The 27,805-nt window shown below is 40.4% G+C and overlaps 1 protein-coding gene across 12 annotated transcripts in view; it reads right to left on the reverse strand.

The window, feature by feature from the left end:
• Positions 1-1,193: 1,193 nt before the first annotated feature.
• TCF12 (transcription factor 12) overlaps positions 1,194-27,805 on the reverse strand; it is a 170,204-nt gene continuing 143,592 nt past the window's right edge. For 5 of the 12 annotated variants that reach the window (XM_063346151.1, XM_063346152.1, XM_063346163.1 and 2 more), the window contains 9 exons: positions 24,497-24,575; positions 19,819-19,892; positions 18,821-18,892; positions 17,884-18,090; positions 11,068-11,182; positions 10,063-10,234; positions 8,513-8,745; positions 5,151-5,304; positions 1,194-3,496 (listed from right to left, as the gene is read on the reverse strand). In XM_063346151.1, the coding sequence (XP_063202221.1) occupies positions 5,162-5,304; positions 8,513-8,745; positions 10,063-10,234; positions 11,068-11,182; positions 17,884-18,090; positions 18,821-18,892; positions 19,819-19,892; positions 24,497-24,575 (1,095 nt within the window). In that variant the 3' untranslated portion in view covers positions 1,194-3,496; positions 5,151-5,161. The remainder of the gene's footprint in view (positions 3,497-5,150; positions 5,305-8,512; positions 8,746-10,062; positions 10,235-11,067; positions 11,183-17,883; positions 18,091-18,820; positions 18,893-19,818; positions 19,893-24,496; positions 24,576-27,805) is intronic. The other 7 variants (XM_063346156.1, XM_063346162.1, XM_063346155.1 and 4 more) reach the window with 5 other exon arrangements.

Consider the following 27,805-nt stretch of genomic DNA (forward strand, 5'->3'; position numbering starts at 1 on the left):
CACACACACGCGCAGCAGCGCGTAAGGGAAAGATGAAGAGGAAAATGCCATTTCTACTCTCTCTGAAAGAAGGGACAAACTTGTAGTAGGTCTCACTCAGAAAAGCGGGGAGGGAACGATGATGGATGCTGCAAGGCTGGACGTAGAATTATTGTTGGAGGAAGTAAAAATTGAGAATGTTCCCTGCGCTGGGGAAGGTGCCAGGGCCCCTCTTCACAGCTATTCCTGCAGCCGTACCCCGCGACGCACACACAGCCCAGCGTCGCCTCCCCCGTTTGGCCAGACCGAGTTAGAGACCGGCCCCTGGTGAGGGTGCCGGCATCTTAGAAAGACCTGCCTGTATGCGCACCCCGACAAGTCTTTTACAGCATAAACTACATCTCACCGTAATCGTTAGACTTTCTAAGGTTACAAAGGACAGCATCAAGAGTTGGGAACTCTGCAGTACCCAGGAGCCGTACCCACGCACACCACAGCCAGGTAAACATTGTAACTTACATATAGTGTCTCTATTTGCTCTCGTCTTTGATGTGCGTTCCCCAGGAACATTTACCTAGGGAAGAGTTGAAAAGGCTCAAGCGTCTACCAAGTTTGCTCATTACTTGAGGTTTTTGGCTTAAACAGTTGTGGACTAGGAATTGCAGGAAGATTGCACCACTCTCTGTGTATGCCTTGGACATCGTGCACTTCCGTTATGCTTCGTTTGCACTTGCAGAAAGAAAAATTGTAGAAAATATGAAAATTTTAATTTCAAGCTTAAGCTACGGACTTCCCCCCCCACTTTTTTAGATAAAACCTATGTAGATGCATTAATCAACTCAGAATTAACTCAGCACTGAACTTCAATCCACAAAAGGGGCTCAGCTCTTGGAAAACTCTGTTAGGGCCAGGCAAAGTAGAGGAACAAGAGGTGAGAGGAGGCACATCCCTACGGGATGGGCTTGTGCCCGTGCAATCCCCTTCCTGCCCAGCAGCAGGGAGGCGAGGGGCTGTCCCTCCTCTGCCCCCGGAACCTCTGCACCGGCCTCACAGGGAGCAGCGACGGCCCCTCTTGTGCCCAGCTCTTGCTGCGTGCCGTGCCTCCAGTCAGCTTTTATTCACATAGCGGCCAAAGCTGCTTTTTGCCCCTATTTTTCAAGCAACACGTTACCTACGAGGAGAGAGAAATTTAAAAAACTCACTGATTTACCATGTTAAAAAAAGATGGCACATTTATTGCTACATAAATGTTATATACATAGTGTTTTCTGTTACATTGACAGAAATTTTTTTTTTTTGAACTTCTTGCTGCTGGTTGGAAAGGTTTATCAGCAATACCTTGAAATTTGACACAGGGTACAAATCTGCAATAAACCAACAATGGAAACTGGAGAACAAGATGAGAAGCAATTCATCTCGGACAATTAGCTCTTACAATACTCCATAGGTACTACACGGTATGCTAGAACCCTACTATGGTCTTACAATGCTATTGTAAATTTCTGATATTAATGAACAGGTTATGGTAAATAACCCTACATTTTTACTACCTAATATAGTAAAATAAAGTAAGAAACTTTTTACTGAAAACTTTTTCGATTTCAAAAATCTAGAAAGAGTAATATTTAGAATTCAAGAAATTTTCTTACAAGATTATTGTATAAAAGACTAGCTACAGTGAAAAATAAGCCAAATGTTTTTTTCTTTCTATTTTATGAAGGAAAGCTTCTGGGCATACTGCAAAGTCTAATATAGCCAAAAAGACAACAAGCTTAGAAGGAAAAAGGCCAGGCAGTGGCACGTGATCACTTTCACACGTCATAAGCAACAAATTTGTTTAGCTGATAAACACTGAAATGAAGAACAAGGCCACAGATATAATCAGGTGTTACTTGATGATATATGCAAATTAAAGTAATAGAAATGAGTCCACTAATTCCACAGACTGGTTTGTGAGGAACCATCCAAAACATGAGCTTAAATTCATTAGTTTATTTTAACAATCCACCTTTTGTTCTTTCAAATTAAATGACTTGATAAAAATTCTTGGTTTGTTCCTGTTTTGCGTGTGAACCAATTGCCAGTGATGAGAGATGCACTGGATAAACAACAGCTCCGACAGCCTCCGCTTGGGGAATTTCCTCCCATGATCATTGCAGTGGAAGACAGTTTCCATGGAAGTCCAAAGGGATTTTACCATTTCAGCACATCTGGGACAAAGGAATACTTATGGACACCGTTCCGGTGGAGAAACATTTAAAGGTTTAATGCTAATATGGCTTGGGAGGGGGCATCTGTTTGTTTGCATTTGATTCACGCTATTATTTTTTTCTCCACTGACAAGCCATACGAAAATGACAAGATAATCGATGTATACAGGAAGGAAAAACTGGTGACCGTTGCTCTTAGATTCCATTAGGTAAGGAAGCCCACCTTACTGGTGGTTCTATCATCACACTACCTGCCACGGTGAATTTAGGCTTTTACTATTCACCAAAATTACAGCCTGAAAAAAATCTCCTTTGTATTTTAATGCATTTTGTGCTTACGTACAGCTAACACTTTACATGTACTATATGTAGTACTTACTGCTCGGAAAACAAAGCAACTCTAACAAAGTAGATTCTCCCCACCCAATTTACACTTCACGTTACAAGCTTTACTATGAAGCCTAGAAGCCTAAAAAGGTTTTGTTTATAATTAGAAAAAAAAAAAAAAGTTTGAGGGAAGTCTGAGGGAAAATAAAAATCACTTTTTAAATCCAAGAAATGTTATGGTCACAGCGTTGCTCCCGCCCGCAGCCTTCAGGAGGCCTCTTACTGGCGTGAAGCAGGGAGCTCAGCGTGGAAGGGGGACTGTGACCATAACTGTTCAGATTACCAGAGACCAAAAATAACATAAAAAAAAGCTATACCAAGGAATAGTTTCCTATTGCATGGAAAACACTAGTCATATGGCAAAAGGAGAGGAAAGGACAACAAAAGACTTTTCCCTTCCTTTTTTAAGACACTAATAGGTATGCTGGGAATGCTACGGGTCGACGGTTGTCACTGCTTTGTTCTCTGAATGTGAACAGCTTTAGTGAATGCTGGCATCCAGCTGAAATTTCATCAGCTTTTAACATGTTAACTTTTCCCTTTATATGTAGACCTTTACAGTTCCATAACAATAAATAAAATTTGTAGTTACAATGCATTTGTCAATTCAGTTTAGGCACAAGGCAACTTCCACAATGAGTGGAGAGATCACAACAGTCTCTGATTGTGCAGAAGCGACACACTGCTTGCAACAGAATGATATGTTCAGAGTATTCCACGGGCTGAAATTCTGTCTGAAGATGTGGTATCTTCGATCCTGATGCAGGTGTTGACCAGTAGCTTTGATCATAAGATTGCATTTGGGTTTCTTGCTTCAAGTGTTTTCTCCTGTCAGGTTTGTGTCTTCGTATAATGTTAGTTGTCTGTGTCCTTGTGAAGAAAGGTCACCTTCTGTGTATCCTACCAATAATTCTGGAATTCTAGAAAGAAATGTGGGAGAAGAAAGGGCTATTAGGAAAAGAATCAATAAGCAGCACAACATCGACACTAGAGAACTAATTTAAACTGTATCTTACGGCATTTTCAGTCAGTTAAGTGCAAAAGAAAATCACATTGAGAGGCCTTGAGAGGCTTCTTCCCAGAGATACCTGTACGGAATGTGGTATGTTCAACAGGTAACTCTCAGGAACATTCTATTTGCGCTCTCGGGATTTAGGAGAAAGAATAACCCACAAATCTCAGACCTTTGATTTGTGTTTCACTTTGCTCTCTCAAATAAGCAGGAGGTAGTTCCTCATTTCATCGCTATGCTGAAGGTACGCTTTGCCATGTACCCAATGAGCCTGTGCAGCCTCTCCATGTCAACATCTTATAGAAGTTATTGTTATTAAAAAGCAACGATATAGTGAACTTTTGAAAGTGGCCCACTGAATTAATATGGTAAGAACAGACTATAAATTCTGTTGTAAATCAAGAATTATCTGAAGTAGCCTATTGCTCTGGTATGAAATAAAACAAATTAAAGAAAATCAAAGCATTTTGTTTCCTAAAAAGAAAAAGCCATTTTGCTTATGAAGAAAGAAGCTGCCTGTAAGGGATGGGGAAGAGGTGCTGGCTCGAATCAGGCCTGGTTTAAACGCCATTTTGCTGCTTTCTAAGGAACACCAGGGCAAAATAAACTTCCATGGGATACATTCTGGCAAGAGGCATGCCTTTATCTTAAGCTAAAATAGAAGCAAACCATTCTATATACACAACAAAAAGCCTCACAAAACACAAAATTTAGTAAAGTTACAGATTAAAATAAGGGCACTGAACTCAAATCTTCTATTCTTTTTGAAAGTGGCAACAGTTCTGCTGTTTTAGAAGACAGAATACCCAAACCTTTTTCTTCTCAAAATCAAGTTTTTCCCAATTATTTAAAAAAATCCAACCAACCAACAACACATAATAAACCCAAAAGACAAATATCCCTGTCAGGCCTCCCCATCGGCATGTTTAAAATGAACTATCATGGGATGGACTTCACGGGGCTTTTGGAAACACTGACTTATCTTGCAAAGCTGAAAGCATTACTTCTAAAATCTTAACTATCTTCTCTAACACAGATTGGGAGTGAAGATAGTCGGTGATCTCTCTTGGGCAAATGGCAGGACTCCGAACGGCTGGCCGTAAGCCAGCCAGCAAATCTCTGTGAGATGAGAAGCCTCTCTAACTCCTGGGCTGGTATCAGCACTAGGAAACAATACACGGATTTTAAAATGAACTAATGTGATATTTAGACCGTTTAAAGATGTATAATTCATCTCTATTATGCTTGGCTTATCTAGCAAGCCGTTAACTATCCCTCTGATGCCATGCCAAGAAGGCCACCTGAGCCAAGAGATGTAGCCATTGGCAACAACGCATGGAAATGAAGAGACTTTAACAGCAATTTCTTGGAGTTTTGTTTAATTATAAACCTAAACAAATCTGCATGCTTTTGCTTATGCTCAGAGATACCAAAGTACTTAGCAGCAGCACAAAGTTTGGTGCTAGTGGCAGCTCAGTAATTAAAAATAAATGTATCTAGTTCTCCCAAATGTCAGCCCATCAAAAGCCCCACGAGCCACCCGCTCTGGCCCCGAGACGTACCTGGCTGGTGTTCACATATGACCCATAGGGTTGGTAGTTTCACTCAGGCCAGGGTGGCTTCCTGGGTGCGGTGTTGGTGGCTCTGCCGATACGGCAGAAACTTTTTCTTCTTCCCTTCTCTTAAGGCAGGCTGCTTTAGGGTTTAGGTTTCGTTCTGCAACAGAAAAGCGATTCTTGACATGCCGTGGGCTGACAGCGATGGGAACACCGACACATTAACCCCTGCAGTGGAAATAGCTACGCAGCTGCCCTCTTCTCGCTCCTGTCCCCCGGTGAAAATGCAGTTGGTCTGAAGCTGCAGACCAGCACTACTCAAACTCCCACCAGGCATCTCCTAAACGGCTATTATTTTTTTTTAAAAATGCCAAACTTTACTAGTTGCCTACATACACCTTCAACAAACTTGTAGAAAGCGCCTCCCTTGTCACCAGAAGTTGCTAAAGTGCAAAGTGAGAACTGCCTGTAATTTACAATGTAATAAAGCAGAGATTTCTGTGTTTTGTTGGTATGTTGAGGTCATACCAACCTCAGTGACATCACGCTAGTTTTAGTAAGGTTTCCGCTCCTTTCTTCCCCTCGAGTATTAGCCTGCTGGTAGAACAAGGGAGGGGGAATGTTCTGAGTCCATAGTTCTCTTCATACCCTCAAGTCTGAGAAATCACCTTGTGCCCATCTCACTTGAATCAAAGCAATATGATGACAGTCACACACAGCTGAAGGATTATTATTTTTTAAAAAAACTGTATTTCCTCGCATATTAAAGCCAGAACTTTCTAACAGCCCATTGTGGACTAGCTATCAAGGTATTTCCAGCAGTATGTTTCCACTTCCCCAGTTAGCATCAATAGATACAAGGTTTGGATTGAGTTTTCAAATAGTGACCGTTTCTAAGAGTCAGCTGTTTCTGTTCTTCAAAACGGCTTTTCATGAATCGAAATCTAAAAGATGTAAATTGCAATGGCCAGAAAGACACACAAAAGGTACATAATATATTCTACCAGCACACGCTGAATTTAATCACCATTTTAGCTAGCTGTCAGTGAATTCTGTTTTGCTGTTTAAGATTGCAGATAATTTTAACTGCAAGGAGACCGCCAGAACTGACCAGAGAGCACAAGCCCTTCCCTTGCAGCGCGCAGGCACCCCTCCGCATTGCACTGTGCCGACCCCTGTGCATTCCACAGAATCTAGCTGGGCTGACACAGGCAATTTCAGATGGACTCGCTAATTCTGCTTTCACCCAAGTCATCATCAACAGCCTCCTACTGCACTTCCTAAGGATGAGCACTCCCAGAGAGTCTACCGGGAAAAAAAACACGCTAACTTGTCTTAATCACAGTTTTCTTTATTTAAATGTGGCTTGCCTTGAAGTTTTAAAGAAGATTTAATTATGTGGAAACTTTGAAAGGAAGTTAATTTACAGTGATTTAGGAAACGGAGATAAAAATGCTAGCCTACAGTTGGAGCTTAAAATCTGAAATGTTTCATTTTGAATAGCACCAATCACAAAATGAGCGGCTTCATTACCAGCAGAGAGAGGAAATTGTCCACACAATTATACAACGCACTGGCGACAGCTCCTCCGGGCACCGCGCACAGCCCCGGCCGCTCACTTCCAGGAGCAGGTGCAAAGGAAGACGGGCGAGAGAAAAGAGGGAACGGCCTCTGCCCCAGGAGGCCCGGTGTGCTCCTGACAGGCTTCCTCCCACGCACAGCGAGGAACGGTGACATTTAAACTCGAGGAAGGAAAAGCTCTCAATTTACACTGCCTGTAGAACAGGGCTGGTTCAACTGTAAGTGCATCTACAAAAAGATTTCCACCAGAGACATAAGGTCCGGGAGCAACCTCTGACCAAGGCAAAAGTGACTTTATTCACTTTCACACGGGGCTCTCTGTGGATTACAGAATCTGTCAGAGCAGGGAGATGGACTTGATGGGTTTTAAACATTAAAAAACATGCTTGATAATGTTATTCTGACTTCTTTATAATATTCAACCTTAGCCTCCAGACCGTGGCAAACATTTTCAGACCAAAACAATTCCAAAATTCAGAGTCTTAGAGATGGGTTTTCCCACGGCACCTGCTGGTGTCTCATCTGCACAGTAACTGCTTGCTCTATACGTCTTGGAAGACGTCGGGCTGGAGACAGTGCGTTTCTTTATTGAAAACTGGGTCATTAAAACTCTGCCTGAAAACGCAGCATCTCCTCCTTACTGCAAAGCACATAACCTTGCGTTAAGTTATTCACTCTGTCACTTCCAATAAACTTCTAACAACCGCTTTGATCTCCTGCACAAGGTGCAAGCAACAAATTAGAAAATGGAACTAAAAACAAGGTACACAAAAAATAAAACACTACCATCATTCAGTGACATCAGTGATTCCAAGATATAGTGCGTTAAGCAAATATGACCACTGACATCACCCACACCTCAAAGCCCTTTCCAGTCACTCGACGCGCTCCATCAGCGAGACACCGGGGAACGTGGTCATTCGCTACTACAGGACAGCAAAGCAGAGGACGCTCTCCTGTTCGAGTGCAGTGACACAGGACAGACTGGACTCATTTCCGTGGGAAGGGACCTACAACCACCACCTGGTCCAGCCGCCCGACCCGCTCCTCTGAGGGAGGTGCCTCCAACTTCCACACGTCTTCGACACGAGTTTAAAGGGAGACTAAAAGTCAACTGTAACTTCACTAACACACAGGAACGGCACAGTTGTAGAACTAAACATGACTCCTAGAACTCTCTTTCCTTAAGAGAGTGAACTGCACAAAGAATGCTTCCTTCTGCACCTACCAATAGGCCTATTGAAGAAGAAAGAGAAGAAATCAGGGGAAGAAAATACATGCAAAACCAGCATGATCCAATTAAAGTAGAAGTAAGTTTCCTCTCTCCTCCCCAGTATATATTTAGTGTAAAAACCTAAGTAAACATGTTAAATTCACTGCATTTTAATATTTCAATTATGTGGCGTTCATCTTAAAATAGATCTCTTATTTTTGCTAAAGCTTCTGTACTACTAAATACGTGCTTGTTACAATTTAAAGCAAGATGTGCCAATATTTCAAATTATCAATTTACCTTGAAGACTCAGGTGAAGAGACAGCTAATTGCATAGGAAGAAAAAAGAAAGATCAAAGTATAAACCTAATCCCCCCCACTTCTCCTCCCCTCTTTTTTTTTTTTTTTTTTAAGTAATTCTTTGCTTTTCCTGAAGAACTCCAACATTGTTACAGAACAGTAAACAAACTTTGAGTAACTCGTGCATCCCGTTGTGCTGATTTCAGGAGACTGACCCTGTTCCGTGAGTAAAGCCACCCTGCAAAGTGCCACAGCACAACGACGGGCAACTGACCTCTGACTTGCTGCTCTAGACTGAGGATGACCGCCACAGCCTGGTGAAGAATCAGCAGTTTCGTCTGGGGTTTTTCGCTCTTCAGATGAAGCTGACACATACGGCCAAGTTCTTTAAATGCCTCATTAATATCTCGTACACGCAAACGTTCCCTAGCGTTATTTGCCATTCTCCTCTCCTTTTCTCTTTCTATTTTCTGCTCCGGGTTTAAATCTTCATCTTCATTAGTACTGCTGCGAGAAAGGATAAATAAGAGTATATTGAAATATCACTGGAATTTCAAACAATTGATTCTGCTGCTGGTGCAAAATTTTCAGTTGATGAAATTTAACTTCTTCCCGCTTAATTCGTTTCATATTGAGGTATATTTAGATAACTAAGAAAGCATTAGATATCAATGTGTAAATATTCACGGTAATGCTTGCTGGTCCTGCCTTTTCCTAAAAATAAACGTTAAATGGTTTCTGCTTGAAGAATATCCACAGAATATTGTCTACAGATGGTAAATACCTCTAGGAAGAATAGTGACAACATGCTGCCCCTTGAAGCAAAACATGTCCCCAAACCACCACTTCACTCAATTACTGACAAATGTTCAAATAGTGAGAGAGAGAACCCAGCCATCTTGTCAGGTGAAGAATAAATAATTTTCAACAAATAGTTTTTACTAGTTTCCAATATGTCAGCTTATATAAAAAGGTATTCAAGTAATTTTCAATTTGATGTGCTTATTAAAAAGTTTTGGTTTTGTTAAAGACCTTCCTGGCCAATTTTAGATCTATTTTTTCTTCTAATACCCAGTGTAGAGCTCAACAGTTATATTTAGAATTCTTGTATCACTTCAAACAATTATATTAAGTTGCAAAGGCTTTTTTTTAAATACAGGACTGTCCAACTAAGTCTAAAACGGTGTAAAGCCTCTGCCCTACCAATATTAATACTCTAAGATGCCATTAGCTACACGTGATGGTATAGACTCCGCTGCCTGCGGTTGCAAAATGCCGATTGTTTACTGCCATCTCAAATTCCAACGCTTGTGTCAGGCCTATCAGGGAGATCCAGGAGCATTCCACCCACTGTCAACTCCATGTTTTTTTGCCTGTGGCTCAGGAGGCCAAGTAGTGTTTAAGAAGGCTATTTACCCATGGCATCCGGCCCCGCGTTAGCAGGCTGCCGCTCTCCATCCCAGCTGCCTTGCATTTAGAAGCACAGCCCTGGCCCAGGTACAAAGTATCACAAATTTCTACCATTCCATCATCCTCTCTGCTGGGCAGGGCCCTCTCCGTCTTCTACTACTGATCCCTACAGGCAGGCACGAGGGCAGGCACTAATGTAAGGGAACACATACTTTTCAGGTGATTTTTCCAGAAAACGCTCTATCTTGTATTTAAATAGATACAAACACTGTAAACGATTTATCTATTTCAGCTGCCTATAACATATGTACTGACATAATGCAAAAACCTTGAAATCAATTTATCAAACTTAAGGACAACACACTACAGAGCTTTAACGAAGCACAAATTCTCTAGCTCATGTCAGCAACCCACCTTGTTCTGCCTCTAGATGAGACCTTGATGTCCTTCTGGGAGGACTCATCATCCGATTTCATGTCATCCGATGAGGGGGGTTCATGTATATTTTCATCCTTCTCCTTGTGTTCGGACTTGATTTCTGTTGGACCGATAGCCACAGACTGGCTCTGTAAGCCACCCGACAACGCTGCAAGCAACCAGAGATCAGTGTGAGCATCACAGGAGTGAAACGTTGAGGGGACTCTCAAGCAGACGTTGTCGATGGGAGGCCAGAGCTGAGCAGAAGCCCAGGGAGACAACAGGAGGGAATACACTCTGGCAGCAGAAACGAGAGCAATCCTGGTAACGCTGCTGTGCTCGGACACGGGTCATGGGTTGTACAGGGATCATGATTCATACAGCAGCTCCATCAGTAACAGCTTAATCTAAGAAATACACTGCTAAAGACAAGAGGACGCTGAGCAAAGTGAGGAAATTTGCACCTCACGTCTGTGCTGCAAACCTGAGGGCAGAGCCACACGGACATTGAGGCTTGGGCCAAATGTGCAACACACACATCCCTAAATGGTGCAAGCATGCTAGCGAGTAAGCTGAATTCTGTTTTCTATAGCTTACTACTTTAGGCTAAAAATTGAGGGAACTGTAAACAGTTGCGTGGAACAACTTCCTTTTATCAGCCAGGCTGAAATCCGGCTGGAGGTTGCTCTGCAGCCCCCTGGCCAGCTGGGAAATGGCTGTGGCACTGCAAATGGTGTTGTGGCTACTAACGCCGAAGAATGTGGCTGTAACGCAGAGTCTTCTGCTGAAACTGTACTGAGACAGATCTGACACAGGGACACCCTCAAAATTGTTGCAGGAATCCCTAACAGTGGTGGTTTATAGGATTTATAATTCATTTTTATTTCTCAACATTATCTACGTCCCTGTCCCGTGTTGATTCAAGTTTATCAAGATCTACAGCCCCGTTGGCTCTGGATCATTGCAGACCCTGCTCAGCGTTTAACACAGCTGGGAAGTTACCTCTGTAGCTTTCTTGTGTTTTATGATTTAGTTCTGTGCTCTGAGCAGAAACCGTACTGGGAAGAACTGAATGGTTGCTGTTGAGGCTGACACTTTCTTCCCGGTGAGTCCCAACCTAAAGCAAAGCAAAGCAAAGATTTCTATTAAAGATGTGATTCAGATAAATAGTCCAAAAATAGAAATTTAAAAGACTTAAAGTATTTGCTGGATTAGAGACCCGAGTTAAAGTTCTAGCTCAGTAAAGGAAAGATTTAGCTGAAAGATGCTGTTACACTAAACCACTTGATCACACCATCCTGGATTAAGCTGCGTTTCAAGCAGTGACCAACACCTGTTTGGAATAACGTACCAGCCTAGCAACATTTCTCTGCCATACTCTCCCCACAGAACACTACAGGATTTTCTCCTGAGGAGTGTAAGATTTGATTAACCTTTGATTGCTTTGAACTAATACAATTATCATCTCTAGTACTTATAACATTTTGATTCTTAAAAGATAATCATGGGGAAATAATGGTCTTCCCCACATGTGAAAGGTGTGTATACCGCCCTGCCCTCATGTATACAGATGAGTATGTATACACATATATACTTACAAAACATAAATAACATCTCATTTCTTGTTTGCTGAAACAGGATTAAGAAAGAACTGGATCTAATATAAAAATATTTTATTCACTTTAATAATTCTCTCTCGTTTTCTTCCTTTCTCAGCTAAATACATTTAGTTTAGTTCCATTACAGAACCTTACCATACGAAAACAATCCAGGCATCTAACTATTCTTACCTCCTCTCTCAGCATTTTCTAGTCTGCTCCTTCATAATACACCATGATTAAATTTCTAAGCAGCAAGCACTGAGATAAAGAGTCTAAATAATTCAAGTTTTTGCAAATTTAGAATTTAAGATGTAAGATAGCTATGAGCACACATACCTAAGCTCGAAGAGGCAAATTTGTTAAAAAACCTGCTGCTCAACACAGAATACTGTTATAAATGCAATCCTCCACAAAAAGAAGAACATTCTTTTGTTTGAAAAAGGAAGAGGTAAGGACACAGTGCCTGTATTTAAATAACTTGGAACGCAGACCATTTAAAGCTTTTGATTCCTAAAGACATAAAAGTCCTTTAAATATTTATACTATAACCAACATAATACAATTAAACAGTTAAAAAACTGAACAAAGATGAGGGATTCTACTATTATTTGTATAGTTACAAAAATTGGCTACAGATGAAGCTTTTTATTGGAACAGTAGCAAACATGTCAACTAGAAGATTAAGCCTTTAATTAAATAGGTTTATTGCCTGGAGTTACACATGAGAACCACTGTTTTTCAATAAATCCTTCAATCCTAGTAAACTGCTGAGCTTTGAATCCCTCTTGAGTAATTAATGCAGCTTTTACCTTTCATGTCTTAGTATGGGTTTTACCCAGAGAGAGATAAATACCCTTATGCAAGTTTACCCTTTGTTTAATACACACTTGGTTCCTGAAAGCTAATGCACGGGAACAAGGAAGGGAAGGGGGAACCTCCCCGGCAACCCACAACTACGATCAGGTCATTCCGGGCTGCTATTTGTAGCTATTGTTCTGCAGAAAATCTCCTCTTCTATACTGCCGAATATCTGTTGCTATTTAAAGTATATTTTATTCTGCCTGTGTGTGTAATAGGCTTTGTTTGTGAGAAGTTCTACTACGGATACAGTCCCCGCTCGGCTCTTGCGAGCGCCACGAATCCACTGGGAGAAAGGAGCGGAACGCGGGTCCTCTGGCCTACGAGACAGAACTCTTTACAACAGGAACGTGAAACTCACTCTCCACACGGAACCTCCCCGAATTCTGCCCCGCAGGTTGTATGGTTTATTTTCTTCTTCTGGTCATGCTTAGTCCTAACACACGAGGGTGCTTTTATTCAAGCTACAGACTATTAATCACTTCAGGGCCAGGTTTGTTCCAAAATCTACTTCTTAAAAAAGGCAAAAGTTTCTTAAAGCTGTGTACAAACGTAGCAGCTGCCAGGACCCTGGCAACTTTCAAATCTAGAGATAATCTAAAAGCGACAGATCGGCAAATCAGTTCTGATAAAGGCTGAAAATAGATTGGAGACAAGAACTGAATGTGAGTCCATGCTCCAGTCCTTTGAAACAGGCTTACAAATTCAAAGCATACAATTTAGATTAACAAGATTTATACAGAAATCCTAAGAGCTAGCGTTACAAAACTGACCACAACATGAATTCTTATCTCTGATCTATGATGTACTAGAAAATCCAAAGAGGCAAACAAAAAAACCCAAAACAACCCAAACCAAAAGACTTGCTCCAAGTCCCTGTATCCCACGGGAAGACCAAGTGCTGTTTCCTATAAGCACCGGTTATCGGTGACTGCTTCGTGGCACCAAATTAGATCTTTAGTGTCTCGAGCGTGGAGTTTAGAAGATTTATTTTGCTTTTCTTTCCCCTGACGCCCACCCCACAGATGAGGAGGCTCTTCCCCATCCGGATTTCAGCCCAGCCCAACCTTGGGCTTCCCTCAACCCCTCTCTGCGGGCCTTCCAGCCCGGCAGCTCCAACGCCGCCGGCACAAACCAGCCCGTGACATGTTTTATGGCCGTCACCGGCGAGTAGCGCCCAGACACGCGACTCCCTGCTGGCACCAGGGGTGCAGAGCCCTCCGCCCGGCCCCGGCACAAAAACGCCGATTCCCCCCAGAAACGCGTCCGGCCGCGGCGGGGCGCGCCAGCTGCGCGCGACGGGGCGGGGCGCGCATTAGCATACAGCTGGGCGCCCCGCCCCCACCCCGGCGCGCCGTACCGCCCCGCGCGCGCGCCCGCGCCATCACGGCGGGAGTTAATTAACTGCCCGGCCTCGCTCCCGCGACCCCCGCGCGCACAAAATGGCAGGCAAACGGGCGGGGCGGCGGCGCGGCGCGCGGCTGAGGCTTGAAGTTCTGAGGCGCAGAGGCAAAGGGGTCTGGAAAAATCCACGGGCGCAGGCACCGCGCCCGGTAAACGCGTGTCTCAGCCACGCACCTGTGCGTGTTTGCTCCCTACTGCGACCATCGATAGTCGGGGCCCTCGGCAAATCAAAGGGGTCAGAGCCCGGCACAAGCACGGCCTGGGAAAAACGGGGGTCTCCCGCTGTAAGACTGGGAGTCACCGGAATTTACCCCAGGAACTCGGCTTGTTTTTGCACATCTCAAGACTTGTGCATAGGACAGTCTGCAGCCACACTCGGACCGGTGAGTTTTAAAAAAAAAAAAAAAAATAGAGTGCAGAACTTACTGTAGTTGATTTAAGTGATAACATTTGGGATCTGAAACCAGAAAACCAGTTGAATATTTTTGGCAATGGAATAAAACCCTGGCAAAAGCAGGAGCCGGTGACACAGCACCGTAGGGAGGAGAACCCAGAGCGACGCCGGAGGAAAGGACCACCTTGTCCCGCGAGCGCTGGTCCTGCATCCCATGCTGCGGTTTGGCCACTGATTTTGAACTCTGAGCCATAAAAGCTTTTGAGAACTGGAAAAAAAATTAAATCAGGCTTTGTTCATATCCACTTTACGACTTATTCTAAGCATATTTAAAAATACATGACTAGCTGGTCAGTTTCGCCATGGTCATTAACATCATTTTAAGTAAGGTGAGCATAATTAAGATGATGAAAAGGGCTTTGGAACCAAGATTTTTACACTTCGGCCAGCTCAAGGCTGTTTAGTGGGAGCATGATCTGGGGAGAAGTACCACCACGGGCAGGGCTCTGAGCAAGAGCAGAGGTTGGTGTTGGCCAAGCAGCTGAAACTGCCCTCTGGGGGACATCACCCATCGTCTTAGATTCCTCTTATACCTGGAAAAAAACCCCTAGGACTTAAGGATTGAGTTTCATCCTTAACTGAGTTTCCAGGCCTTTTATTTATTTATTTTTAATCAATTCAGGCTGTTCTTTTTCCATTGTATTACAATGACAAATAAAAAGCAGCTTGAATAAGAACAAAAAGAGTATTACTTCTTAACTTCTCAATAATACATGAAATAAAATACAAATCAACTTCAAAGGCCACTTAGCAAATATTTGATGAGTTTGAGATATTAAAAATCTATTTGAATAAGTCTAATGGCCAGTCCAGCTAAAAAGAAAACAAGACCATTCAAAGCAAGCAGGAAATGAAGTCAACTAGAGTTTTAAAATAAATCTGGCTCAAAAATAAGCAAATGTTAAAATAAAACCATGTCTGGTTACACTAATTACATAAAAAGGAGTTAAATTACTCATTTCCTAGCTCCTTCTGCCAACATCATCTTCTTCAAGGGAAATTCAATTTAATTTTTTTTTTCTATTTTTTTCCTAAAGAACAAAAATGTTTTGTATAAAGATCCCCCCTCCCTCAACAAGGAAGTTTCATTTAGTGCTAATCCCAATGAACATTTCTTGACCACAAAACCCTACGAGCATGTCAAACAAAAACAGGCAAACACCCTTATCAGTGTTGACATTTCTCATTATGTTAGCCAACACTCATTATTTTCTTAAAATTTATCGGAGGTCCTCTAAAGTAAAGTAGTTTTTAATTCCTGAACAAAGTCTAGATCTTATATCCAGGTTGTGTGTCAAATTCTCTGCTCTCTCCTGCATTTACTATTTCAAGAAAAACAAATAGTAAATCTGCATAGTTTGAAACTGATTATTGAATACTGTAAGAACTGCACCTCATGGGGGGGGGGGGCGGGCGTTACCGAAATGCAGCCGTCACTAATAAACTACTCAGTTTCCACTAGGGCCAGATGTGCCAGCCTCTGCTCTGTACATATTTCAGGATCCATCCTAAGTCATGCTGAATTCCCTTGGCTGCAAGCCATGTCAAAGGGCATGCTTTGGGGACTGGGCAAGGCCACGACAGGATGCCTTTTGTTGGAGCCAATTACTCTGATGTAACAAAATTCAAGTATAATCCAAGAAACTCTTTAGCTGACTCACTTTTCAAGCCAAAACTGATCTGCAAGCTTGTTTCACTCAGCCAGGATGAAATATTAAAGCAAATCTTTTTTTCGTTTTCCTAATCTGAGTTTATTTCTAGCAGACAGCAAGCATCCTTCCATCGAATCTGCAGATCAATCATTAGATGATGAATCAAGTCTATAGTACATTTAAGTTACACAACTGCATTAAACTACAGCAGACCAAGGAACGTTATTCATTTTGGAGAGTCATTTTCCACCATTCCTATTTTAATCAAAACCGAGTTGATAAAATATTTACCATAACTGAGTTTAAAAGAGAAACAGAGGTTTTTATCTACGTTTCAGCACTATCTGCATTTGAGCATATCTGGCTTAGCGGCATCAGAACGTTCACAAGCCAGACAGAGAACAATTTTGTCACTGCAGTTTCCCTCACTCACTCTACCCCACATCATTAAGACAGGGGGGAAGAGAGTTTTCTTTTGTATGACTAAATTTCAGTCTACCCCAGAACACTGTAAAACTTTCCCTTTAGCAGCATTCCTTAAATATTAAATGAGGCCATATTAAAAAAAAATTCTAAAGTATTTATGCATCACTTCCTTCATTACTAAAAGTAACTGTGAACTCGTATAGAAACCTGAAGTTGGGTACACATTTGGAAAGCACCCTCCTCCCCAAAAGCCCCCAGACACACGCAACTTATAGAAAGTCACCAGTTCTTTTTGATGTTTACTGCAGTGGTTCTGAAATTAATATAAATGGATGTGTGACGCGTGAATGGGAGAGCCTGGAACTAATTCTGTTTTATAGAATACAAACCCTTCAGCAATTGGGGTACCTAATTATTTTGATGATAGGTGAAATTTTGCCTTGATCACACAGTACCCAGCTGTGAATCTGTTTTATAACAGAAAATTTCACAGCATGTAACTGGTCTTTAAAATTACGCTGGAAACATGCAAACACATGGCACCACTAAAATAAGCATGTTTTAAAAAGCTCTTTTTCCTTTAAGCGTTTTTGAGAAGGGAGGAATGAAAAGGAAGAAAAAGGGAAGTGAGCAATGCTACAAATAGACTTCATTTACTGTATAATGCTTTTAACATACTTCTGATCGATGAAAAGCTCGACTACATTTTTTCAGAACAGTTCACATTTTTAAAGAAACTAAAAGAGAGATGGATTGAATTATTTCACTGTTCTTGGGGATTAATCTAAAAGTTGTTTCCTCTTCATTGTTACTTACACTACAGCTGTGCTCAAACTCCTTTTCATTTAGAAAAAAATAAGTTTAAATTTTGAGCCTGCGCACACTATGGTTCCACATTCCAACAGCTTCCTCCCAGTCCTCTGCCAGCATCTGCTATTGAAGACTAGTTCCAATTTACAATAAACAGCTTTTCCAGACCAGAACACTTGAAATTCAGTCCTTCTTGACTGCTTTTCCCATTCAATCTCCCTATTCACCATTTCAAGGAGAAAACTGTTCTGCCAATTATTACACATCTGGAAAAAATGCATGTATAAGCTGAAATGCTCTCAGCAGAAAGTTTCAGCTTTCTGCATATGGTCACAGCAGGATTTTATGGGCCACTGACCAGGCCAAAATCTAAGTTTTCCCATCTTTCTCCTCCCCCTCCTTTCTGCCCACCCCCACCCCAACCCTCTAATTGGAAACCCATAGCAGGTGCAAGTGCTCTGCCATCTTTTCCTGCACCAGAATCTCCAGTGGTTTCTTCCTGATCAATATGAATCTTACAGTCCGGTTTTAACTCACTAGGCTCTACGATAATTTAAATGCATCAGCTGTAATTGCTTTGCATAAATATATACGCATTTAAAAATATCATTACCATTGATGCTTGTCTGTTGGTTGTTACAAGGCTAGATGCTCCATAATTTGAGTTCAGGCTTCCAATTGGCCCATTGTGGGATGGTCCCAATAAACTATGTATATCTCCATGGCCACCTGATAGGCTTGTTGAAGGCCCCACAGCATGATTTCGTAGTACATGAATGGCATCATCGAGTCTGTCCAAGCGATCCTCCATTCGAGACTGCTGTTGGGATTGAAGAGGGACAGTAACAGCCGTTACCGAGGAAATCTGCAGCCTCGTTGCACTGTTAACAGTTTCTACCTCAGAGATATTAAAGATAGAAGATGAGATGCGGTATCAAAAGACTTCGAAAGCACCTACCAGCACTACAAACAAACAGGAAAAAGAAAAGGTATCTGGAGATTTTGCTCAAGATAGCATTCATTCCACAAATAGGTGGCAGCTTTTAAAGTGAAGCTTATTATAAGGTTAATGTTACTTGGCTTCTATTACATGGCATGAACAAGAAAAAAAGGAAGTGCTACAAAATAAGCTATCTAATACAGGACGAGAAAGAATGATCATAAAATCAGCCTCACCACGTTGGTAACAATTAAGAGAGGCAGTGGCTTTTTGAGAACCTGTATTACAAAAAAGCTGGACAAAACTTAAAGTTATCATTTTCTAAAATGGATCCTTTAAACAGATTAGGTATTTCAGAAACAAAAGCAAGTTCTGTATGTTACTGCAGAAAAGTCTGCCTTAAAATTACTTTCCTTTAAAAAAAAACAGAACAAAAAAAAAACCCCAAAGCAAAACCAGTTCTGACACTGCAGCTCTCTAGAAACTGAAACAGCAGAATGTTGGAGTAAAAAGATGGGTCATACGCTATGCTAATTTAAGTTTTTAATGGGGAATCCGAAGGAAGCATTAATTGAAACACAAAAAGGCACCATCTAAAGTGAAATAGTACCTCACAGACATCCTTTAAGAAGGACATTGCATCTTGCAAATGCTCGTGAAGTTGCTGTTCAACTCGATTTTTCTGGCAAAGTCAAGACAGAACAGGAAGCAAAGCACAGGTTAAGATTAATTCAAAAAAAGAGGTGAGGAAACAGCTGATGTGCATGTCAGCAATAAATTGTTAGTCAAGTTAATGCAACAGAGATCTGATTATATTAAGATAAGAAAAGGCTAATATTTAACATTGCAGTTATGTTAGGATTCTAAGTGTAAATATCCATTATATTTAATTGCAAAAATACTGAAGAAAAGAAAACTGATTTAGCTTAAATTTATTCTTGTTAGACAGAAAAAAAGAAATTACATCTGTGGAAACTAGAAATATTAACAGGTAATCAAAACCTTCCCTCAAATTTCTCCCCTTCCTTCCCGATGCTGTGTCAGAAATTTAAGAAAGAAGTCAGTAACTTAAACCTTCTGTTGAATCTTCAAAACAAGAAAGTTTACAATGCTGTAGATTATTTCCTGTGTGTTTTTCTGTAAAATGCTTCATTAATTAATAAATGAACATTCACCAATAACAAATAATAATTACACATAAAATATATGACTACTTTAATGAGAGTATAATGAAAACAAGCCCAAGAGACTACCATTTCGGGGAGAGAGGGGGAAGGACAAGTAAATGCGAAGGCATGAAGTCTTTATCTTTTCTCCAGACTGAACTTTAGATAAGAATTAGCCATGGATTTGTGAAAAGGTACCAGAATCTCATAACAGCGCTTTAGCACCAGCTGTCCTCAGCACAGAAGCCTGATGCCCAAGGAACAGATGGTGAAAGACACACCCTGCCCGTCTTATATTGTTCAACTGAACAGGCCATTTGTTAGCAAAGAATTCATTTGTAATGCTATCCTACTGTTTCCTTTAATGATATGCAGGATTTATACAAAACCAATCCTTCAACTCTCAAGTAAAAAGTACTATGTTGCTTTCAGCAATTCTTACCAAGGAGTGTAGAGAGTTTTCATAGTTTGGAGATGAGGGGGCTTGTCCTCCACTCCGAGACCACTGACTGGCACCTGTCAAAACGGTCTAGGTTAACATACAGATTCAGGCAGCGTAAGTGGGAAGCAGAGACGCAGTATTTCTCAACGTAATTAAACCCAACATATTCTGCATAAAGGTAAACTAACATATGGGCATACAAAGGAGGACAAATTCCTTCGTTCTGCCTTACCGAGGGATAATTTTAATATCCTGGCATCTGTAGGGTTAGACACATTATTGACGACAAAGCAGTGGTATCTTCAAAGTACTTCAACATTAAAAAAAGTGGACTAAACAGACACACACCGTATCTGAAATACCTGCCTTCTGCCAGTGTCACCATAAAAAGATTGCTGAATTCTTTCTTCTTCAGATTATGTTCAGTATATGTAGGCATATCTTTAATAGTGTTAAAATACAAAACAAACATATTTAAAGAAATCAAAGAGACACTGCATTAAGGGTAACTGGAAAACCATTTTTATGCCGCCTCTACTAAATAAGTAAACTTAAAACTAGATTTAAATGCTTTATCTTGTCTAGTTCTATATTATACCATTTTAGATTATAATGCATTCCAAGTTTAGAAGAGTAAAAATACACCTAAGTCATTCCCATTTGTTATTTCAGATATATTTAAGGTAAATTGGCAGCTAAAGAATCATTGACCGTGCAACAAATCGACAATTATATCTATATTACCTATGCACTGCAAATTCAAATACATATCCACTCTAATCTGACATAAATATACCTAATTACTGCATAAAATGTAGAAATAATTAGATGTGAAATGCAGTAACTAATAAAGCAGTACTTTTAAAGCAAAGCCTGAAGTAGTACAACGTGTATTTTTCTCACCAACTAATAATGCATCTTTTATAAAGATACCACATGAAATTCATGTCCATTAGAGACAGCTTCCTTTCAGCCATACAAATGTAATAATAAAGCAATTACATTAATAAATTATGGACATACAATCCAACGCAGCTCATTAAAGGAAGAGCCTGTGGGCTTGTTCTTTCAATAACGGCCAGAGCTGTACGTCTGGAAAACTGGGAAAAGGTTTAATAACATTACAGTTCCTTTGTTCAGAGAGCTGCAAGTAGTTACCTTTTAAAGAAAGGGTTTTATTTAACAAAAAGAGTACAGCCTACATAGCTATTAAAATACCTAAATATTTCCTTTCTAATTAAAAAAAAATAAACCATCTCCAATTTCGTAAGAGCCCAGAGCTGCCATAACTGCTGGAATTCTCTTTTAAAATATAACGACATCAGTGAGTAAGTTTATAATTACCAATTTTCACTTCACACAGCTACTCTGGGTCTGCATCTGTAGTCTCCCTCTGCATTATTGTCATTCCTGAACTTGGGAATAATGCTTGGAGTCCCACTCATTTTTGCAAAGCATTAATGAAACAACTTTAGAATATTTTGGCTAAGGGTAATGTTCAAATTTTTATCTGGTCAAAATTCCACTTTTAGAGACAAGACCATAGTGGAAGCTTTGATGAGTGCTCCCTACTAACAGGGCTGAGTGCACAACTTCCTACAACAAAGCATCAGCTGAATATTAAGCGGAAGGGCAACCAGTTAAAAGAAAGCAAATAGACTCAACACCTGTGCATCTAGTCTGGTAAGTTTGTGAAGGTATTTTTTAATGGAAAAAGGTACTATTTCCTTAATGTAAGCCCAGAACAAAACTCTGAGTGGGACTTCTCACAAAGGAAATAAAAAGAAAAGGAGGGAGGGAATACTCAACTCCTCCTCCTCTCCAACTCCTCAACAACCCAACTGCAACCTGCAGTTTTTAATCACACCTCCTCTAGTACTGCTAGTGCTCTTTCTGAGCCATGGCATATCCGTCTCCATGTCTGTGCAGGTTGCCAGATGGCACCGATTTCCTGCTTTCCTCGTTCCACTCCCCCTCCTAGAAGTTTGTGCATGAAATCCACCAATTATGTTAAAAAGCATCCTGGCACCACAAGCCCTGCAATTAACAACTGCAGCTTTTAGTGCAGCACCAACATAGCAGCATGAAAAAACAAATAAGCCAGGCAAGTGTTTGGATTTACAGGGGTCATCGATAGTAATCACTGTGGTATTGTTCTTGCTCTCAGTCTCCCCAACACTAATCCCCCACAGCACAGGCTGGGTTTGCATCCTCAGAACCCACCAAACCCTTCCGAATACCTCTGATCCCAGGAGAAGGATTCTTAAAATACCAAAGCTCCCACCATTCAGATCCGTATATAAAGTTCAAATACATAAACACAATAATTAAAACTATGCAAGAAGCTTAGCAAGCTTCTGTAAAATCAGAAATTAAACAAGGGCAGGGAAGACAAGACACACACTATTGTCTCCCTACTTGGGGAGTTTCATCAGGTTGTTCTCAAAGCTTTTACTTAAATCAGTAAAAAAAAAGTTGTTAGTCCTTATTCAGTAACCTAACAGCCAAATAGTCAAACATGAGCTTGCATACTTAAGTGTCTCATGAAGTTAGTATCTCTCAATGCTTTAAATGGCAAATAGCATGCTCCTACTGTAATTTACAATTAAAGGATAGGTAAATTATGACTTAGTCAAGCCTATAATACTTAAAATGCTAAATCAACAAAGAACTAACAACTGCAAAAGAGGAAAACCATGATGAAGGCTAAAATGCTCAAAAATACATTATTTTAGTATACATAAAACATTTGTTTTATCTGCAATAACTTTTTGGGTCAGGACAGAAAATGGCTACCAGGAGTATAAATAGCAATAAATATAGTAGTAATTACTTTATATTGTGCTTCACTGTGTTCTTAGTGACTCATCTGGGAATAAAGATAAAAGTCCAGATTCATAAATGAAGGTAATTAACTACTGGAGCAATTTACCAAAGGCTTGATAAATTCTGTATCCCTGGAATTAAAGGGGGTGGGGTGGGAGGGTATAACTGTAAAGCAGATGCTAAATTTGGGCCTGAGAAAGATTTCAGTATTATTTGCTTGTATCTACTACTGTCTCAGCCATCAGAATCCAGAATACGGGACACATCAAAATGGAAATTTTGGAGAGTTTTACATTTGATACAGGTTCCAACAGACAAAGGCATCAACAGCAAAGGGAAAACCTGTATTTTGGGGACCTCAAATTTGTATTCTAAAACCAGAAATTAGCTAGTGCTTTCACGCTTACAAAATTAAGTGTGGTATCTAATCAGGTAACTCCAGTTGGGATCTTCAAAATTTTAAATACTTTGAAATGTCAGAACTTCCTTCTTCCATCCACAGAGCTCTTTACAATATTTGTTTTGAAGTTTAAAAGAAAATAATAATAATAGTAATCTTCTGGTCTGATCTGCCTTTTCGGTACAATAAGGATACACAAAACATTTTTTGCCAACTGTAATCACTGAATCGAAAATCCCATTAATCCCAACGTTACTCAATTCAACATTGCTTTTTTCAGTTATAGAAAAAAAATGCCCAAAGCAGCTGCTCAGGTATGCCAGGTCAGATATTCAATAATCCACTAAGTCGGCAGAAAACCGGAACAGTGTCCATTAAACAAAAGTGCAGTATGAATGATGAAAGTTTTCTGAGAGACCTTGCATATATAGATATGCATATTCACATATGGATGTATATGACTGCGTTTTGTGTGCAATAATGTTACTAATTTATTCATCTAGATTACAAAAATGTTCAGCTAAGTTCATTTTGTACACCTTTCACTATAAGTTAATTTTATTTTTTTTATATAAAGCGAAACAGTCTTGCAAAAGAGTGACCAATGGCCAGGACTCTGCAGGGCTACATTAAACAACAGAGAATGGGAAAACAGACTGTTGTATAAACGTTAAATAATTTACCAAATTGCACTATAGGAAAGAACAGGGTTAACGTTACATCATCTTGCTTGTAATTCTAGTTCTTTGTTAAACAACAAATTTAAGTCAATGGAGCTTTCACAGTCCTCTCTATATGGAGAACAGCTGTTCAACTTTTACTAGACAGCTGAGGCCACAGTGTCTGTGAAAGCTGCACTACCCACTAATAGCTGCAGGCAGCTGCCCACAGTTCATCTCCACACTGGAATGCTTCTTCCCACATTCACACTACAAACACACAAAGCACAGGTGACAGAGGTGGCTGCAATACAGAGCATTTATTTTGAAAAATGCCAGAAATTCTTCTCCCATAGAATGAAAGCATTCATGAAAGATATGAATGAAAAGCTATCCTGTGTAAAAATTGGATAGTCTCATAGCCTACTATATTTTAATTAGAGGGAACACACATCTGCTGTGTTTGTCAGTGAAAGCTGACGCACAGTTTTAACATACAGCTTTAGAAAAAAACCTCCAACCAAATCACTCTTATTTCTCTCCAATGGTACAGGTCTGTACAGTTATCTTTATAGCTGTGACATTCAGTGTTTTCAAAGATTATTTTGATAAGCTAATTTTCAAAGCCAGTTGCCAGGATTTAAGTGAATGCTCATAACAAAATATTTAAGAATCTGGATTTATAGATCTGGGTTTCCTACAATGGAAAAATAATACTGCTGATTTCACTGTGATTCCGAACAGGATGTTTTCAAAACAACAAACAAGTTATTGACAAATGTCTAGTGTCTACCTGTAAGAGGCGATGGTGATCCAACTGGTGTTGATGGATTCGATGGAAAACTACTGCTGGTATGATCAGGAGAATAAATCTAACAACAGACGAAAGAGACTGTGTATCAATACATGTCATAATACAAAAATAGCTATTAGGATTCCTTTTCATGCTTTAATTGTCACTCTTGCTGCTGGATTGATAAAAAAAACAATTTGATCCTTCAGTGCCAGCTCTGCTTTATTACACTTAAGGCTCTAAAAATGTCCAGAGAACTTTCATTTTCAAGCAGCTGTCAAAATAAGCAGAGCCTGTATTTGATAGCGACACAAGCATAACTCATCTTCCTTCCACTTTAACAGCAGCAGAAATTCCAGCCTTTTTATCACTGAAGGAGAGCAATATACATAAGAGTTAACAGTACACAGATAATTAGAGCAAACACAACTTCAGGATAATGGGGAGGAATAATGACTTCCCAAACTTTAGAGAGAGATGTTAGCAGTCAACACACATTATCTTCTAAAAATTAATCCTTCACAAGAGCAAATACCAACAAAGTATTCAGCTCTAGTTACTATTGGTACCTATCAAATGGAAACCATCTGAAATTTTGTTGCTCTTGCAGCACATACAGTTTTTCTCTCTTATTTCTGTATCAATTGCTCCCTTAAGATACTAAACCTCAACCTGCAACAATTCATTCCTCGCTATTAATGTAATTAAAAAGTCTTGATAAAGCAGAAGACATTAGTGCTTAAAGCTTTAATTAAAACTAAAAATTTCAAGATTCTTGGAAAATTCAATTTGTGAAGGGAAGCGAATAGGTTTAGAGGCTGACTATGGACTTTAAAACATATTTTTATAGGTCATCAGTTCAAACTTGTTTTACTTGAGCAGAGAGCAGGATTTGTTAGTCATCAGATGGCAGTTAAAATAAAATAAGAAAAAAAAAAAATCTTCGCTGGCAGTGTGGCTGATGTCTCTTCACACAGACAATATGACAGTTCAGCATTTAGCTGACAATAAACTGGGACTTGGTTCAGTTGCATATTGTATTTTTTTTGAACTGACAAAACCAGGACCCGATAGACCGCATGCTCCTTCCTGGTCTATCATACTTCTTCATTAGAAAAGACCATCCGTTCCCTAATGGAAATGCCTCCTCCTTTTCATACATGCCAGAAAGAAAATACATTGAAAAGAACCAGCTACCTCAGACCATTGTAGGAAATTCATGCATTGTACGTCAGTATAAAAATAAATCTTGGGTGTCAGTGTGGGAACTGTAGAAAGTTCCAGACAGATAAGATACAGAAAATTAAAATGATGTCAGAGCAAAGGCCGTGAAATTTCCTCTGAAACTGGTTGTTTTCCACCGGTCTACCTGCCGATTTTATTTTGCTATATTTTATAAGAGGGAAAACCTCCATTATACCAAAGCCACAAGTAAAAGACGAGGTCAGAATTCATTCTGCATGCAGACCCTGGCCGCTGTGCTGTTAAATGACCAATGATGAACAACCCTGACACCTTCTGCCAGGCTTAAACGGTAACATGACTAATTTTACTGCAACAAATGAGACTCCTCCTCCTATCAGTCATGGTCCATTCCAATCAGCGGGGTGCCAATATGCCAGGGTCTAATGAAAAGGCTCTTAGACAAAAGCTGCACAATTGAGAGCCTGCAGAGCCAAACCTCGGAGCTGTTAGTCCAATTTTTTAAACACTACAGTGTACATTTCAGTTAGGCTTTGTTATGCTAATGTTATTGAGTCTAAAGCAACAAAGAAACTTAATTCATGAATTACTTTCAGAAGTCAACTTCCCTACATTTTCTTTTCTTTTGTGAGGGGACCAGTGGCTATTTAACTACCGAGACCGTACAAAGGCCTTTACCCTAGTTCTGAGGTAGGAATCAAAACATAAGTTATCACAAAGAGGTCTGATATAATCAACAAAGTTAAACAGTCCTCCTGTTTGATCTCCTCTAAATTAAAGACCAAGTGTTTTGATTTGGCATTAGGCAATGAAATAAACCAGATGTTTCTCTTGCCATATAACCCTCCATGGGCACAATCTTAAAGGGTTATTGTTTGGCAAATGTTCAGGGAAACACATTAGAAATGGCACGAATACCCAGATTTTCTTTTCTTTCTATCTATACTAGTTCATTATCCAAACTAATGCATAATCCACAGGGCTTTGGGAACTTTGTGTAAATACTTTCATGTACAATTCTCTTTCTTGCCTACCCTGAGATTAAGACCACAATTATCCAGGCTTAAACCTAAAATAAAAGAACCTTTGCAAATGTATTATCTGGCCTTACATGTTTAATCACATACTATTCTGTATGGTCTTTAATACCTAAACTGAAGAACAAATGTCGTATCCTCTGATGTTTCGCACATGAAAGGCCTATTGTGAGATGTACGTCAACAGAATTTTAGAACTAGAAATTCCTCTCAACAGTTGCAGTGGTAGCATTTAAAATCCTAACAGAAAGGCACAGAGCGTCATCTTGGGCCGGGGGGGGGAGGGGGTAGGGGGGCGGGGAGAGAGAGTCAAGACAATCGCAGTATTTAAATCAAACTTTGTTCAAACAGAAAAATATTCTTGGTTTAGCAGCCATCAAAATTCATGTGCGCTGGCTTCACCTGCAGGAGACCAGCTCCCTCCGCGAGCGATGCTCCCTGCCCAACAAGCGCAAGGAGTATGCTGGGTGCGCGCGTGTTGCGGGGTGCGGGGGAAGCAGATGGATGAGGCGAGGGATTTGAAGTGTGCAGACTATGGCATGCACTGATAGAGCAGATGGAATGCATCACCATCAGCTATGACAGAAATGATTTATGGAATGACCTGGCTGCTCCTGCCAAGCAACAACACAGGATGACAGAAACAAGTTTCTATGACAACCAGAGCCCACCCACCAGTTAGATTAAACATTTCTGCCCTGACTTCCACTCGCAATATATCTAGTTTTTCCTCAAAACATCAGCCTGGTTTTCTCAGCTAGTGACTTGGGCAAAAATACCTGAAAGGATGAGAAAATAATTTAAAAAAGGAGAGCAGTGGAAAGCATCATGAAGTCCCGCAGGTCTAACTGGCCAGCGTGTCAGACTTAACAGAAATTTTGGTCAGGCTGCAGAACAGCAGACATCCTTATACATCTGGAGAGTAACGAAGAGCCTGAAGTAAGCAAGCATTGCTACTTCTGGGAGTCCAAATGATCCCAGTTCTTTTCTGACAGGTCTCAAACAGACAAAAAGAGAGTGTTAACTGCCCTCTGGACTCTGAATTGTTATCTGCTCACTGAATCCCCAA

This window comes from Chroicocephalus ridibundus, chromosome 9 (assembly GCF_963924245.1).
Source record: "Chroicocephalus ridibundus chromosome 9, bChrRid1.1, whole genome shotgun sequence".
NCBI lineage: Eukaryota > Metazoa > Chordata > Aves > Charadriiformes > Laridae > Chroicocephalus > Chroicocephalus ridibundus.